The sequence below is a fragment of the Corapipo altera genome, unplaced genomic scaffold (assembly GCF_003945725.1).
Source record: "Corapipo altera isolate COAL_440 unplaced genomic scaffold, ASM394572v1 62, whole genome shotgun sequence".
Taxonomy (NCBI): Eukaryota; Metazoa; Chordata; class Aves; order Passeriformes; family Pipridae; genus Corapipo; species Corapipo altera.
The window spans coordinates 12,547,405-12,563,517 of record NW_020884894.1 but is presented as its reverse complement, the minus strand read 5'-3'; the positions used below and the strand labels follow the sequence as shown (position 1 = coordinate 12,563,517).

The 16,113-nt window shown below is 39.6% G+C and overlaps 2 protein-coding genes across 13 annotated transcripts in view; both read right to left on the bottom strand.

The window, feature by feature from the left end:
- The window catches only part of ESRP2 (epithelial splicing regulatory protein 2), a 42,554-nt gene extending 28,962 nt beyond the window's left edge, over window positions 1-13,592 (bottom strand). For 4 of the 5 annotated variants that reach the window (XM_027646858.1, XM_027646862.1, XM_027646860.1 and 1 more), the window contains exons 1-3: window positions 13,223-13,592; window positions 12,835-12,987; window positions 11,780-11,908 (exon numbers count right to left, since the gene is read on the bottom strand). In XM_027646858.1, the coding sequence (XP_027502659.1) occupies window positions 11,780-11,908; window positions 12,835-12,969 (264 nt within the window). In that variant the 5' untranslated portion in view covers window positions 12,970-12,987; window positions 13,223-13,592. The remainder of the gene's footprint in view (window positions 1-11,779; window positions 11,909-12,834; window positions 12,988-13,222) is intronic. The other variant, XM_027646861.1, reaches the window with a different exon arrangement.
- An 11-nt stretch (window positions 13,593-13,603) lies between these two features.
- The window catches only part of LOC113948874 (leukotriene B4 receptor 1-like), a 51,472-nt gene continuing 48,962 nt past the window's right edge, over window positions 13,604-16,113 (bottom strand). For 6 of the 8 annotated variants that reach the window (XR_003528260.1, XR_003528261.1, XR_003528262.1 and 3 more), the window contains one exon: window positions 13,604-16,027. The gene's annotated coding sequence lies outside the window, so the exon portion shown is untranslated. The remainder of the gene's footprint in view (window positions 16,028-16,113) is intronic. The other 2 variants (XM_027646866.1, XM_027646867.1) reach the window with 2 other exon arrangements.

Below are 16,113 nucleotides of genomic sequence, written 5' to 3'. Positions count from 1 at the left end.
AGCATGTCAATACCACTGGGAGGTGCACAGACTGCATTTCAGCAGTATTTACAAGTATGATAACCCTTTATTGTGCTGGGTAACTTTTTAAACAGAGAATCCCAGAGTAAGCCCTTGCCTTTGTTCATCTGTTAACTGCTATTCCACATGGCTGATAATGGATACGTGGTGACCTTGTACTGAAATTGCTGTATGGAAAAAAAAAAGAAAAAAGGGTAAGCCCCAGTGCAGCCATAAGCTGCAGTTAACTTCTTTTCCCCTTACAGCTAAATAGGAAAAATTACTGTATTTAGATACTATTCAGACACAAACATGAAAAATAAATTGCCCCTTGGTTTTATTTCTTTGCAGGGCAAATATGCAGGAAATGACAGAGGAAGCCCAAGTCCACTCACTAGAAATGTTCAAAAATAATATTGCCAGTTTGATTTCTCCTACCAAGAGGAAGGCAATTATTTGTTCTTCCAAACACTAATGCCTGAGATTATTTAGTGACTGCAGACTAGCCTGGACAAAAGCATGGGTTTCATTTCCAGATTGCCACCGACAATATCACTTTGCTTGATATGACCAGCCAAGCTACAGATCACCTTATGGCTCCTGATGTCCTATAGACTGTATTAAAGAACAGAGTGAGTAATCAGTCACAAAGGCCACCATAAACACATTCCAGAGAGAGATATGTACATATTACCCCAAACCAGTCGGAGTTTCCATCCTACTTTGGCATTTACAAATGCAAGAGCAGGTTTGCTCTCCTCAGCCTGTAGGAGAGGCAGGATGTGGCACTGAGCTTCAAGGACTGTAGACCATCTTCTCATGTATATTGTGCTGCTTCTTACTACTGTTAATCTTGCTGTCCTTTCATATTCTTTCCCAAGTAGAGCTCCAGCTATAGCAAACCAGGTACCACACATCCTGCTGCTTCTCTAGCTCTTCCAGAGCAGTTTCATCTACACAAGTTGCTTATATAGACAAAGTCATATTATTGCTTCTCTCATAGAAAGAAACTAATTCTTTGCCACCCATGGCATGAGCCAACAAAGTTAACAACAGGGTTAAGGTCTCAATTATCCTATGCTTGGGGGTCTGCCATGGAATTCCAGACATAAATCTTCAAAAGCAGTAGTTGAAAACCACAGAATTATATTTTTAAGGCTATTTATGATATTCGCTTTTATTTTTTACTTCATTAGGAAACCAAAGTTACAGGAAGCAATATCACCTTGTCCTCCTCCTTTTGGTCATCAGACAGGTCATCAAGGTTTCTCAAGCCAAGAAGGCACACAGCCTACAGATACCTCTTATTATTACTGCAAGATTTCAAGGGAGTAAAATGGAAGGTACTCTTCAAGTTTACTGCATCCTTCCATTCAACAAAACATAGCAAAGTACTTCAAAATTCATTATACTCCTCCAGAATTACATAAAGGGACTGGAAATTTTTAGCTTTAGTGAGCTAAAACTTACAGCTAATTTCCTGCATAAAAATAAGTTTGTTTTGCGTTGTTCAGCAACAGGTAGAACATGACATGCAGAAACAGAGCAACAGTTGTCATGGTTTGTCTGTCCAGTGACAATTTGTGGAGCAAAGAAAACAGAGCATCACGACTCAGGACTGTGACAAAACTGTCTTAAAGATGAGACTTCCATATTATTTCTTTCTGTGGCTCATTTTAATTGGAACCAGGTCTTTGTGTGACAAAGTAAACAATAGTTAATTATAAGTTTTAATTCTTCCTAAGAAAGAATGCAAACATCCAACATCCAACCTTCTGCCAAGACAAAGATCTGTCCAAGCCATGCCACTTGAGCATTTTATGACTATTTTTGTTTAATTATTTCTTAGATGGGAGCTTGCAACTCCAGATTATTTGCATGCTTTCCAGCTATGGTATCTACAGCTTCTAATTCAGGTAATACATTAAGCATAAAAGGCAAGACCATAGCTCAGGCCATCTAAATGTCACAGCAATCAGGTCACAGCTTTTATCTTCAAAAGCACAACCTGTTTTAATAAGAGAGTGTTGAAATATGCAGAGCACTCCATAAATAAGCTACTTGAAGTTAGTGTTGTATAAGATAAAACACCCCAGTCTAGCAACATAAGAATTTCAGAGTTTCTGGACTTACTTTACTACTACTTTATGTGTCAGGAAAGTGCTATATAAAGAAACACTGAGATAAAATAAGTTTTCACCTTTATATTAATCTGTATGAAAGAGGCCACTAGCTATTAAAACTAACAAAATAGCGCCAAAAAAAATGCATATCTTGCAAAACATTTTAGCATTTGTTAGCACAGATTATTCACAAGTGTGGCTTTAAGCAAAAAGAAAACTCTGAATGTTAGTAATGCAAAAATCCCTACTCTGTCAACCTTTTACCTACATTTCAAGCATTATTACAATGGTGCCTCACACTCCTCACAGGCTGCTTGCTATCAGCTCAGCTCACAGAGCAAGCCATTACAGCCTGAAAGACAAGGTTGAACATACTTTCCAAACTTGATGTTTTAATTAATGCCATGTTAATTAATGCAATATTTCCCAAAGTCTTGATTTAAGCCCAAACTCTCTGTGTTCTCTACCTCCCCCCCTCCCACTTACCTCTGTTTCAAGGACAAACTTTCATTAGCAATGTGATCTTTAGCACTGGCTCTATTGACTGAAATGCACGGCAGTGCTCTATTTACTCAACACTACCTCATTGTTTGGAGTGCAAGCTTAACCATTTGGAGGAGAAGAGCCAATACCTGCAAAATTAAAGCATTTTTTTCTATTGGGTTGTTTTTCAAGTTGTTTTTACACCCAGGGAGGGTAAAAAGCAGAGGAGACATTAAAAGAATGAAGAGACACCTATTATTCACAATTCAGTTTCCTGCATAATTTTATCATACTCCTGCCTCTCCATTAAACTTATACTGTAAGAATATCATAGGCATTGACTGCCCAAATAACAGCCTTGAGACCCATGAAATATCTTTTCTTAGATAATAATAATAAAAGTGATTCTTGATCAAACTCTTACAAATATCAGCAAAAGAAAGTAAAAATTTCATAAACTGACTCTGCTCTGCTTCCTAAATGGTGAGTGTTCCATTTCTTGTACAAACATACTTTCACAAAAATGTAAAGAAGTGGAATGAGATCCCTAAATCAGCTTGCCTTCAGTCTCTCAGACTCTCCAGTTGCAGATTAGGGCAGTAATCCCATGCATCAAGAATTGATTATGAGTGATATAAGGACAAATGGGAGTAAGAAATTATGAAGACTTTAGCAGTTTGCAACTAAGATCCAAATTTACACTTGGCCTTCCAAGGGATTCACACCTGCCCGACACAGAATGAGGACAGTAATTATCTAGATGTTGCTTCCCCTTATAGAACTACATCCTCTCTTTCAAGTAGCTTCTTGTTTCCAAAGTGGTTTACTGTGACTGAAAAGACTTGAAAGGAGTTTAGCTGAATATGAAGCATGTCACACAGCTTCTTGTGATCAATTCTCAGCATCTGAGACTTATAGAAAAAGGGGGTTGATTTCTATTTTCTTTAGTTTCTTAAAGCATATCACAGCAGTTTTCTTCTCCTGCACTTAATGTTTACATGGTGCCATTTTACACGCTTTATGTAGCTTTACAATAAGCTACAGTTCATCCTGTGTAAGTTTAATTCTGTTGTAAGAAATAACACTAGTTGAGACACTCAAGCAAACCCCAAAATTCTGTTACAGTCATTCTTGTGACAACTACATATTTTCCATTTCTAAATCTCATGCATCCCACTCCAACCCAGTAGTAATTGATTCAAGAGGTTTGATGTATTATACACTGTTTGGCGTCTTTCTTAAGCTGAAAAGGAAACTTGAATTAACTTTCAGCTACAATAAGATCTACTTACAAAGCAAAACCTCCACAGTGGTGTTTGCACTTTTATATTTCAAGTTGCATACTATAGCTCCCTTACTCTTAGTGTAAGTCACTGCAACATAATTACTGATCAGGAAAGTAAACATCTTTACAGAAATTATGGCAGAATTCATTTCACACACTGCCAATGTCTACACAACTCATGATAATGTTACAGCACATGCTTAAGTTTCTCTAGAATTAGAACTAGAGAATGGAAACCCCACTAATTAAGTTTTGAATTTAGTAAGAATGATAACACAATTCTAAGACTGTCCTAGAGCTCTAGTAACAGAACCATTTAAGATAACATGTGTTCAAAATCATCACAGAAGCCAAGTTTTTGTAAAAAAAGAATGCAACTGCTTCTTAATCTTAAAATTAAGCTTCTATCCAATATTTTTGTGCTAACACAATATCCATTTCTCAACACCTTGTGCACCTCTCTGCCCAGTGCAGCTCTACAGAGACAGGTAGCAGGTGGAAAGAGAAACTAAAATATTTTGCAATGGAAGTTTGGGAGAAGTGGCAGCATCGATTTTGGTTCTTGTTTTGTCACTCATCACAAGGGGGGAGCATTTGAATTTCAATTTCCAATACCTTTTGAATAATATTTTATAACTCATATGTACCTTCACAGCATGTGGATTTAATGAATGAGGGACAAATTAGTAAAGCAGATGTTTACAAATAAAGCAAAATCAGAGGCTACTGTATAGAAGTATACTGGAGTAGTAAGTTGTGAACTGTTTAAAGAATATCAACACGAATTTATCAGAGCAAAGCACTGAAAAATGGTTTGTAGAGCAAACATGACTTCTGATTAAGTGTTCTCTTAGGACACACGTGAGGTTGTCTTTTAGAGTATCAATATTTGCCTCCTTTTATTGAAATAAAGTCATAACTAACAGAAGCTGACCATGAAGGAACACAACATGATGTCTCTGAAGGTTTTATGCAAAGCAGCAACCATTATAAGCAAAAAGCTTTTCCAGAGCAGGTAGGAAATGGCAAAGACAAGAATGTGAGGAGGAGGGAAAATTACTGTTTATGTTTCTAATTAAGAGATATAAAAAAGTTTCAATTTCAACCATAGAAACTATAAAATAAAACAGGCCTGACATTATGTTAAAGAAAAATTAATCTTCAATCAGCATTTTCCGTTTTGGCCACAACACTGCTTTGCTGGCAAGATCCATTCTGGCATCTGGGCATCAGCCTCAAATGCAGCTGTTCTGCACAGAAGTGCTGCAACATGTTAACATGCTGACAGAGATGTTGCCCTCATTTGGCAGTGCTCAGGCACCCAAGAACTTCTGTGCATAACTTAAGGGTTCTGGTTTTTAAAAAGGGGGAATAAGAAAAAAAAATCAAGTAAACCAACATAGGGATTGAAGAACTCTGCAACCCTTTCCAAATGAAAGGAAGAGGGGAACAGCACAGGTCTGCAAACAATCCAGAGCGGCCACACAAGGTTTTCTAAGCAGTTTGCAGTAAGAACATGTAGAACTGCATGTATGGTTACTGTCAAAATAGTAGAATACAAATGAGAGAACCATTTGAGTTGGAAAAGATATTCAAGATCACTGAGTTCAACCATTAACCTAACACTGCCAAATCGACCACCAAACCATGTGTCTAAGTGCCACATCTACACACTGAAATCCTCTATGATTCATTTATTCCTCAGCCACTTCTGAAAACCCCAACAATAATTCGTTAACACATTTCCAGTGATTTTTTCAGTAGCTACTTACAGCAAGTTAGAGGAAAGAAGTTCAAAGTCTTTAGAGGATCATGCAATCCAGCAATCTGCATTAAAATGCTTCTTTCTGTTTTGCTGTCTTAAAGAAAAAGACTTAAAAAGCTACAAGTACAATTTTAAGATGAATGCAAGTAGTCAGAATTACAGCTGTGAGAACATCCAGATGTGCCAGTGACACAGTTCTCAAACACTGCACAACATGACTCTGTGTGAAGACAGGCAGTTCAAGCTATTTTGGACAGGTCACAGTAAAGTTCATGTGTCTGTACATGCTAATCCACTCAGACTTGGTAATTTAATGTTAATGTTCAACTATGAGAAAAAGTAGCAACATCCACTATCATAAATTCTACTCATACTCATCCTCAAACCACTGGGCCAAATTATTTACTTTGAATGAATGTTGGCACTTCAGATTTTAAGAGAAGATAGCCAGCTAGCCAAGACTAGGACATTTTTATGCCTGCAAAGAAAAGAATACGCAGTTTTAGACAAATTAATTTATCTAATTCTCTGTTCATTCAGAAGTGAAATGAACCTAAATATAGGAACAAAGCAAGGGAACCTTCCTATTCCCTACAGGGAATATTTGAGGAATTCAGATAAAAGTCCTGCAGCCTTCAGAAAAGGTAAGGTTGCTGCTTTCCTGCAAAATCTAACAGAACAAAAAACAAATGCATTCACATGATCTACATATGTATATTCATTTATACATATGTATAACATACATAACAGAGGAACTGTTTCTGCTATTAACTCTTCTCTGTTTCTGAGGGAGTAGATTTGAGTGTTTCAATAATAATGTCATAGAAGCTGGGTAGCACTGAGGATTTGTAAATGAAAACATAGTTTACCTATACCATCAACAACAGAATTATAACTAAGTTTCTGAAATGAGAGTTAGCCATCCATTTTCAGTGCTAAAAAAAAGACTCTATGCTGTAACAGTCTACAGCTACAGGAAGCGTTAGCACATCCTTAATTCCTGACAGAAGATACTGATGATAGTCCAATATTAGGTATCAAACATAAGTTATCTACACAAATAGGAGGCTATTAGATGTCAATACATAATAAGAACTCCACATAAGGCTACATGCACACAGAACACTCAGCTCTCCTATAGGAGCAGGAGTTTATCACGTACCTGCCCTGACAACCTGAAGGCCACCTTGTGACTATCAGGAAATCCTCATCACTCACTGCTGATACCACACCAAGGCCAGTTTCACCACACAAATGGCTTGGTGGCCTGCATATCTTAAAATGTTCTTCTCCTTTCACCCACACCTTAGTGCTATGGCTGCCCTCAGAAAAACTACCTAATCTGCCACACTGTGTATCAAACAGAACTGCTGCAAACCAGACCTGGTTTAACTCAGAACAGAGCCCTGCTCCAGTGCAATTTGCAGCCCCAAAAACTTTTGTATTGTCATAATGCAAGAGAGGTGAGTCCATGCAGCAGCACCCACCTAAGGGAAAGGTGCCACTCCAGTTTCCATCCAACTGCAGCGTGAGAACCCAGTGTGGGGGCAGAGACACCTAGGCTGGTATCACCCTCAGACATGTTGGGTCATGCAAACACAACCAAGGGTGGAGTCTCATGGGACTTGAGCTTGGGCAGCAAAGCAGTTTAGAAGCTCCCACTCCACCTGCTCATCTCAGTGATCCTGTTTATAGCACAGCTTCAGAAGAGTTTCACTGACACAACAAAAAGATCACAAAGTATGGTGTAGGGGCAGGAAAGAAGCAGCTTCACTGCTGAAGCCAAATCTTGTGAAACTACACCCCAAGTATTAGTTATAAAAAGAACAGCCTGTTTGGTAACACTTGCCAAAGGTTTGCCAAGCACCTGCTCCAGAACATCAGAACTCAGACCCAGCAAATATTCCAAAATACAGACTCTGTTAAGGGTTTTACTGAGATGATGCAGTCACCAAATAACGTGAAGTTGCAGAACCAACCCTGAGACACAAAAAAAAAAAAAAAAAAAAAAAAAAAAAATCACCTTGCATTTTCCTTTTTTCTGCAGTTTGAAGACTGAAAAGTGTTTTAAAAATATAGTCCAAAAATCATTTTTGCAAAATGAAGGTGTGACAGCTGGCAGGGGAGCCAAGGAAGCTTTCTGCTAGCATTTTGTGAAGAAGAGGCTGCAGAACAAGTTTCTCTTAAAAAAAAAGTTGTAACCGGTTTATCAGGTTAGAGGAATTCACTGGTTCTTCCGCCTCTCCCCCCATCCCATTTGTTTCCAAATGCTCATTTAACCAGCTTGTTTCTTGCTGAATGTGTTGAAAATAAACTGCACCTGCAGCTCAGCTGGATGATCAATAGGCATCCAAACACACTTTAGAGAACTGGTAATTTGCTATCACCTGCTGAAATGGCAACCACTCTATTTTAAATTTGTGCATTGTTTAGGGGAGTGGGGGGAAGAAAAGGCCCAGCTTTGTCTTTCTCTATTTAAGAATATCAATCGAAATAATCATTCATATATTGGATTCAATGTACAGTGTGATGAAAGATCAGCAAGATTAGGACTGTGTTTTAAGCAAACTTTAATACTTAAATGTCAATCCATAGATGAAATCCGGATGCTTTCAACAGGTCCAAAAGCAAACCCAGCTCTCACTTGAGAACCTCTCCCTTTTTATGTGTATAGTTCAAAGTAAGGTGGTAATTACAGCTAAATACTTCAGACAGCTCTCCAAAATTATTAGCTTTTCCTAGACTCATCCTTTGTCAGGAAGACATGCAAATATTGCCTTGCAGAAGGAAAGTAACATGTCTTAAGGCAAGTCACACTGATTCAGCCAGGCTTTCTGTATGTGAAAAATTAAGAAATGCACAACACTTTCAACTTCGTATGCAATCTTTAACTTAGAACCCCCATGGCTAAAATCAGAGAAGCACATGAGGATGTCAGCTTTTTAATGACAGAGTAATGTGGCTGAGAGAAAGGCAAAGTTCATTTTGGTTTTGCTCTTTAAAAGCAAGCCTTCATTTCTGCAAGGTTTCAGAGAGCAACGGAAAATAATTGTTCCCCCTTAAAAGCTTGGAAATTGAGAAACTATAAAGCTACAGCAGCTAATTAGAAAAAACATAAGTAGTGTGCTAAATAAGCCAGCCCTGTGATTTGAGGATCTGAACAATGAAACCTAGCAAGACTGTAACAGTAATGCAGGAAGAAAACTCTTCCCCTTGGTGAGTGGTGTAGCTAATGCATGTTTAGAGGCTTATGTCACAGGCTCAAGACAGTTCCAAATGCACACTTAAACAAGAGATCTGCCAATTTGTTAAATAAAAATCCTCACATTTTTCTACTCAGTAGTATTCTGCAACTGCAATACATCTCAGTCAGCAGCACTAAGTTCACCATTGCTGGTCCAACATCAGAGATAAGTTATTAATGCCATTTTGAACTGAATACTTCAAGTAGGCTGCTTCTAAAGGGCACACATTTTATGATTTCAGGTAATTATTTCCCCAATATTTGTATGTACTCACCTCCCCACCCAAAGCATAGATATCACAACATTGCACATCACCTATCAGAAAATATAGATGGATCCCAGAAATGCAGTAGTATCTATGGAATGAAATGCTTGTTACCCTGGACAAGTACAGTATTTAAAAACTTGCAGCAAAACACATAGAACATACATTGCAGCAAACATCATGGTTGTTTGGGGGCACTGTGTTTCAGAACCTCACTTTGTAAAATTACACAGCAAAAACATACTGATGAGGAACCCTATTTTAGAATATTTCTTATGACAAACTCAAGTAACAAGCTGTGTGAGATGTAACACTTGAAGAAAATGAAGTACAATTGAAAACATACATCATTTGTGGAAGTGCTTTCTTAAAAGCAGAGTAAAGACCTAACCACAGGTTACAGGCCTTTGGCAGACTCCATCACTGCTGGAAAGTGAACTAAATAGCAAAAGAAGGCAGCTTTCTGTGGTCAGTGGAAAAACTCCAGACCCACAGCAGCTGATCTACTGTTCATCAGCTCCCGATCACCGAATCAGAACCACAGAACACTCAAGGCTGAAAGAGACCTCTGAAGCACAGATAAAAGAGACCTCTGAAGCACAGATAAAAGTTGCAACAGGTTTGTGCTTAGTGATTCTCACTTCCCTCTAGATGTAGACTGGGAACCCAAGGCAAAAGCCAGAAGTAGGCATTGAAACTTTCATTTACATGACTGAGATATGTGCTAAAGTGAGCGATTTCCAGCTGCATCATCAATTTTCTACTACAATCCAAGCAGGGTGTGAAAAGCTAATTTCATATACTCTACAACATTATCTCAAATGAAGGTACCAGTCTACTTCCTTTTCCTCCTCCTTTTCAAACAACCACTTCGCCACCCACCTGCACTTCTGTTAATCAAAATGCTTAACTGAGAAAGAAAAAAAAAAATCCGTATATGTTGACAAATACCTGACTCATCCTTAAAATACATAATGCAATAGAAATATTTAATGGACTCATCTTCAAAAATGTAGAAAAGGATCTACTATTAAAGAATATAGAGGTTTTCTTTTTGCCACCATTGCAAGCAGGAGGTTGAATTAATTCTCTCCTAACTCCCAGGAGTCAGGACACATGGAGGGGAAGCGAGAACAGTTTAAGTAAGGTGTGTTCCAGAAGACCTATGATGGAACTAGCCACATCACAACTGGCACCCAACAATTACCAGCAAAATCATTATTTAGTTGCATAGATATGCAAACAAAAAGGAAAAAAAATTGTTGTTTTTCAAGAGTCTCTACCCACCTACACACAAAGGTAGTATTTCCTTTTATTTGCTAAAGCAGACCCACCTACAGTGCAATTTACGGCAATAAGATACAATCTTTCATAAAGTATCGACTATAATTAAAGTGTGTCTGTTATAAAGGTAAATAGAGTGTACTAAGCTAAGCTGTTCCAGATGTCTTTAGTGCAAGATCTGGGACAAGATCAAACCTGCAGCTGCACATTTTCTCAAGGGTTATTATAGAGCTTAAAAAAAAAAAAAAAATCACCCCTTGGTCTTGGGCTTCAGCAAAACCAGTGCAAGCAGAACAAATGCCACCTGCAGCTAATGCTGACAGATTCTAAGACACATAAAAGTTACATGTTCAAAGACACTCACTACAAAGTGTAGTGTTAACCATTCCAGTATCAAAGAGGGTTTAGGACCAAGTCTGCCAAGTTACCTGTGTCACCAGAAGTTACAGCAACATGAACCTGTTCTACTGCCTAAGCAAGTTTCTTGCTGAAACACACCTACGATGATTCAGACAAGGTGTGGAAAGCCAGGTTTATGTGTTACAGAAAAATGCACTATTGTATTTTTCCATTCAAGCACATTTTGTGTATAAAAAAGACAGTCAAAGCAAGCAAACTTTCAGGAACTGCATATATATACACTACTGGCATTAAATTATTATAAGTAACTTCGATCTTCTTGAGACGTATCATACAAACTTACAGATTTACTGTCTTAGTGGGACATTAAAGGAGCCAAAGAGCAAAATTACAGAAATCATAGGGAAAAAAAACTTTATTCACTTTATAATCCACTAATTAACCTCATCTGGAAAAGAGTGATACACAACAAGTACAGCTGATGTTATATGAAAATATAGTTTTGAAGATTTCAACTAGCTTTTAAGAATAATAAATGAGGAAAAAGTCAAGTTTTTTAATACCCATTATAGCAGTGAACCTGTAGATTAAAACATACCACGTGAATTTTGAAACTTTGATTAGCATTGCTATATTAAGTAGTATCCTTATCAGCCTACTCTTTAAGGCTTAAGAGAAATTTAGGGTAAAAGTAGACCCATCAAAATAACCAGAAGTCAGATCTTCCAAGGACTTACAGCAATCATCAACTCAAATACTCTGGTATTGCACAAAACTCTTTCAGAATTATGGGGTTCTCATTTCAAATGGTTCAGGTCCCTTTTGGGTTAGCTTTAAAACAAGCATGGAAACTTCCTAGTGAGTTCAAAGTGAAAGGCAAAATTAAAGCCTATCTCTATTTTCAAATCCGTTAAATCTGGTTGGCAAGTTTCCCCTGAAGAGCCCCTGCTCCCGAGGGCAGCACCTCACCTGTTGAAGAACCCGGTCCAGCGGTTCGGCTTTGCTCAGTCCCTCTGGCGTTAACGCACTGACTTCGCGACACTGGTCACTTAAGTCCAAGTTGTCTGCTTTCACCAGGGACTTGTGTAGTGTCCCTACCTAAAAACATTTAAGAAATTACGGACAAAAGTGAGGCCCAGTGGCATGAGCTCTTTAAAAGGCCGCGCTGGGCCTGCAGAGCGGTCAGAGGTGCGGGGGCCGCCCGACAACAGCCAGAACAGCGTTTGCCTACTTCACAAATCGGACCCTTCGGCCTCGCTCTCCTTCCCACCCGCCAGAGCCACACGCTCTGCTCTGGGGGGGCCGCGCCCGTTTCCGTGGGGTGCCTTTGCAGTTAGCACCCATTTTTGCGGGAGTTGTTAATTGCAAAGGGAAGATCACCTAATGTTAAGGCAGTTTCGTTAATCTATTAAGGAAATTGATAGCCGTGTTTGTTTGATCAAAGCCCTTCATCTCTAGGGGGCTCTTGTCTATGATAGGGCTTTTGGGGGGGGGGGGGGAAGGAAACTGGGGATTACTTTTAGATCGGCCTAAGAAAATAACTCAATAGTCTCTTAAAAGCTATCCAAATATTGGTTAAAAAGAAAGAAAGAAAGAAAGAAAGAAAAGGCTCCCGCAGCAGGCCGCAAAGGGTCCAGTGGTTACCGTGAGCCCGCTCCCAGGGAAGCGTGCGTGCTTGGAGCCACCCGGGGCAGCTTTTTGTTTTAAAGCTTCGGAAGTCCGTAGACATCCTCGAAGCTACACACGTTTTAAGGCGGACGGGGCAGTGAGGGGTGGGAAGCGACCAAACTTTCTTTAGAAGTTACTTCTTCCCTTCAGACGGAACAAAAAGGACCTTCCGGAGTGGGGGCCCCGGGCAGAGATTGACCCCCGGGCAGGGACTGACCCCCGGCACGGCCCCCGCCCTCCCCTCCCTCGGTGCGTTTGTGAAATGAACAAACGGCTCCGGGCAGGCGGCGAAGGGCCGGGGCAGCCCCTCGCCCCGCGCCCGGGGAACGCGCCCTCGGCCCGGATCGAAGCCATACCTTCTTGCTGTGTAGGTCCACAACTTGCCACACCAAGAGAATTAGTTCCCTCTCATCCGAACCCAGTTTAGCCCCATATGCACCAGCTGTTGCCCCAAACAACACCACCAAAGAGTCACTGTGCGAAGCCGTCATGACCACAGGGGGAAACAACTACAATCAAAAGCAGAGGTCAAAAAAAAAAAGAGAGAGAAAAAAAAAAGAAAAAGAAAGACACGCTGACAAACAAAACAAAAAAAAAACCCACAAGGCTCACCCCCAACCTCCAAGTAATCAAAGGGGAAAGGAGCAAACGAAGAGTCACAATATCAAGAGGAAAGAAAGAGCTATTTAAGGAGGTAGGGTGTTCGAGGAGAAAAACATGGAGAAAGCAAGCTCACATCTCTACCTGTTCCCGGTGCTCTCCTTCCCGGGGCTGATTGGGAGGTGGAATTAGCAAGCTGTGGGTTTCTTTCCCTCTGACATCATGGCAGAAGCTCAGCCTAGCCTTGGTGGTTTTTTTTTCCTCTCCTTTTTTTTTTTTCTTCCCCTTCCCCTCTCCTGAGTTACCTGCCCTTGGTGCAGCTCATGTGACTCTAGTCAATCTCCCAAAGGGACAAGGCCATTGGGCCTCTGAAAAAGGTGTAGGAGGGACGGAGGGAGAATCAACGCCTGGCTAATCTGGCCTGATTGGTTTTTGAGGAGATCAGAGGAGAACTCCCTTTCTCTCTCTTTAATTCTGCCCGCAGGAAGTGCCTCTACCTGGTTTCAGTTTTGCGGGCTCCGGCCCCTCGTGCGGGGGACACGGGGCTCTGAGCACTCCCGCCCGGCCCGTTTGCTCGGCAAATCTGGGGAGTACACGCGTAGAGTTGCTAAAACACAGTTTATGACTTAGCATTGAAATCCACGAAACAGAAGTCTCTACCTGCTCCTAATTAATTTCCTTTTGTGCACGTTGCTACGTGTGTATCCAGCAGCCCACGCCAACGTTAATGTGTAATAAAGGTGTAGTATTCTACAAGGGTTTTAAGGGATATTACAGACAGAAAGTACTTTGTATTTTAGGCCCTATTCTCTAGTTTGTAAAGGTGGGTCCTAGGAAAATATTTTTTTGTTTGTTTTGAGAGAGAGTGTATGTAGGAAGTTTTGCAAAACAGCAATATAAAGTCCTGCATTTTCTACCCTACAACTGCTCAGTAAGGAACAAGCTCCTGGGTATTAACTGCAGACCAAGCTGGGCAGCTTCTCTCTATACCTCTCTCCTGTTTCACAGGTGAGAATCCACAGTGGGAAATCACCACCCAGTTTAGCTGCTACAAAAACACTGCTAAGCATTTCTTCTCGGCAGCAGCAGTAATATTTGTAACATTGCAGACTGAGACAATTTGCAGAGGTATTGTCAAACTCAAATTTATTTTAAAGCAGAAAAGAAAGTTAAAATGCCTCTGAACTGTTTCAACAGTTATTATTTTTCCTACTGCCACCACTGAGGAGCTACTAATGATTTTTAAAGGCCAGATGCTGCTAGTTAGACTAGTAATAATATTTCTTTTGCTTAATTAAATCTTCAGTTTGTACTCCAATATTAGTGTTGGTTGAAATACAGTTTTCACTGAATGAAAAATCATGCTGCTATTTAGCTACTGATGTCTATCATGGGAAAATGCAGAGTTGGGCATTTAACTGAATAGCTGATAGCTTTAATTAGCAAATCACATTTTCTCATCTTCTTTTAACATGCTAATTTTATAATTGGTTAATTATAACAGTTATTGTGGACCTCCTTCAGCAAACACTGATTCACATGCTAACACCATCAGTAAGACTAATTCCATTTATTTCAATGAAAATAAACTACATTTCAAGGATGCTGTCTCATGTGAAGTACCTTAGAAGTTATGTATTAGAAGCATTTACCTGACAGAGGCCATGCAGGAAACTCTGCAGTGCACAGGTGTATCTCACTGAACATTACAGGACAGCTGTTAAACACCTCTCAGCTGTTGTCTCTGCACCTCACATGTGCAGCTGCCTGAGAAGCAATTCTGAAGATATTTCATTGGTACAGAAAGGGCAAATTCCCAAACACTCTGAGATGAAAACTTTAATTTGTATTATGTATTTATATACTCAAAATGTTTTCAGCATTATATTTTCTGGTATTGCTGAATTTATGCAACAGCTATATTTTCCTCTGTCAATACATTTCTAGAAGTTGTCAGTAGAATAAAAACCCACTTATATTTTTTTTGGTTACTTATGTCCTTTGGATATAGTGGAAATGAAACAGCATAGCAGCCTGATCATTGAGTATGGGATGCTTCTTATCCCCAAAGTCTGTAATAAGAACCATAAAAATACCTTGACTGCAAGTGTGAGCACTGTTCCTCTTACCCCGAGCTGTTCCCCTGTTCCCAGACACACTTATCTCGGGGGTTTGGAGGGGAGGCAGTGTTTGTACACAGACCTGTAAACACAGATTTTACCTGCAGCTTTGTTCACAGAAAAAAATGCCCCCATCTGTTGCAATTTAGCTGCTTCATGAGGGTGTCATTTTGTAGCCCTAATGTGTATTTCACACATAATGGGATTATAATGAGCAGATTTCTATAGAAGATCATGCCCATGATAAATTCTTGGCTAGGTTGACATCTATGATCCCAGGCTCCAGTGAACTGGCACAGAGAATGCCAGTATGTACGTACTTGTCTTTTAGGATCTATGTGAAAGAAAAAGTACTGTAATTCACTTAGAACAACATGTCAGATTAAAGAAGTCCTCCTCAGATCAGTGTCAAAGACCCTTGAAATCTTATTTGAAATCTATGCATGGTATCAAGGCTAGTGAGCTCAAAAGCTTCCATACTTTTCACAATTATATGAGATCATCTCATAAAATGTAGCCCCTCTTCCAAAAAAACCCATCTGGTTTCTACTATCTTGATTCACATAATTCTGCTGTTATTAATTTATCTAAACTATTCTAGCTAAATGAACTTCAAACATATTCCAAAATGTTTAAAAGAAAAATTTAAATAAATGCTGGCCTTCCTGGGATATCAAACATTTTAAAATATCAAATTAGGGTTTCTCATTCACCTTCTATCCACAACCTTCCATCTCCCTGCCCTGAGTTATACGTCTCTGCAATGATATTAAAAAATCTGAAGGAATGACATCGCCTGTCTCCACAGAACAGCAACAGGATCCACTTCCTGAAAAACATGTGGGATAAGCCCTTGTACAGTGAGCATAGCAAAGTTAATTTGTAACCAAGATCTTGCTGAAATAAAGAGTTATT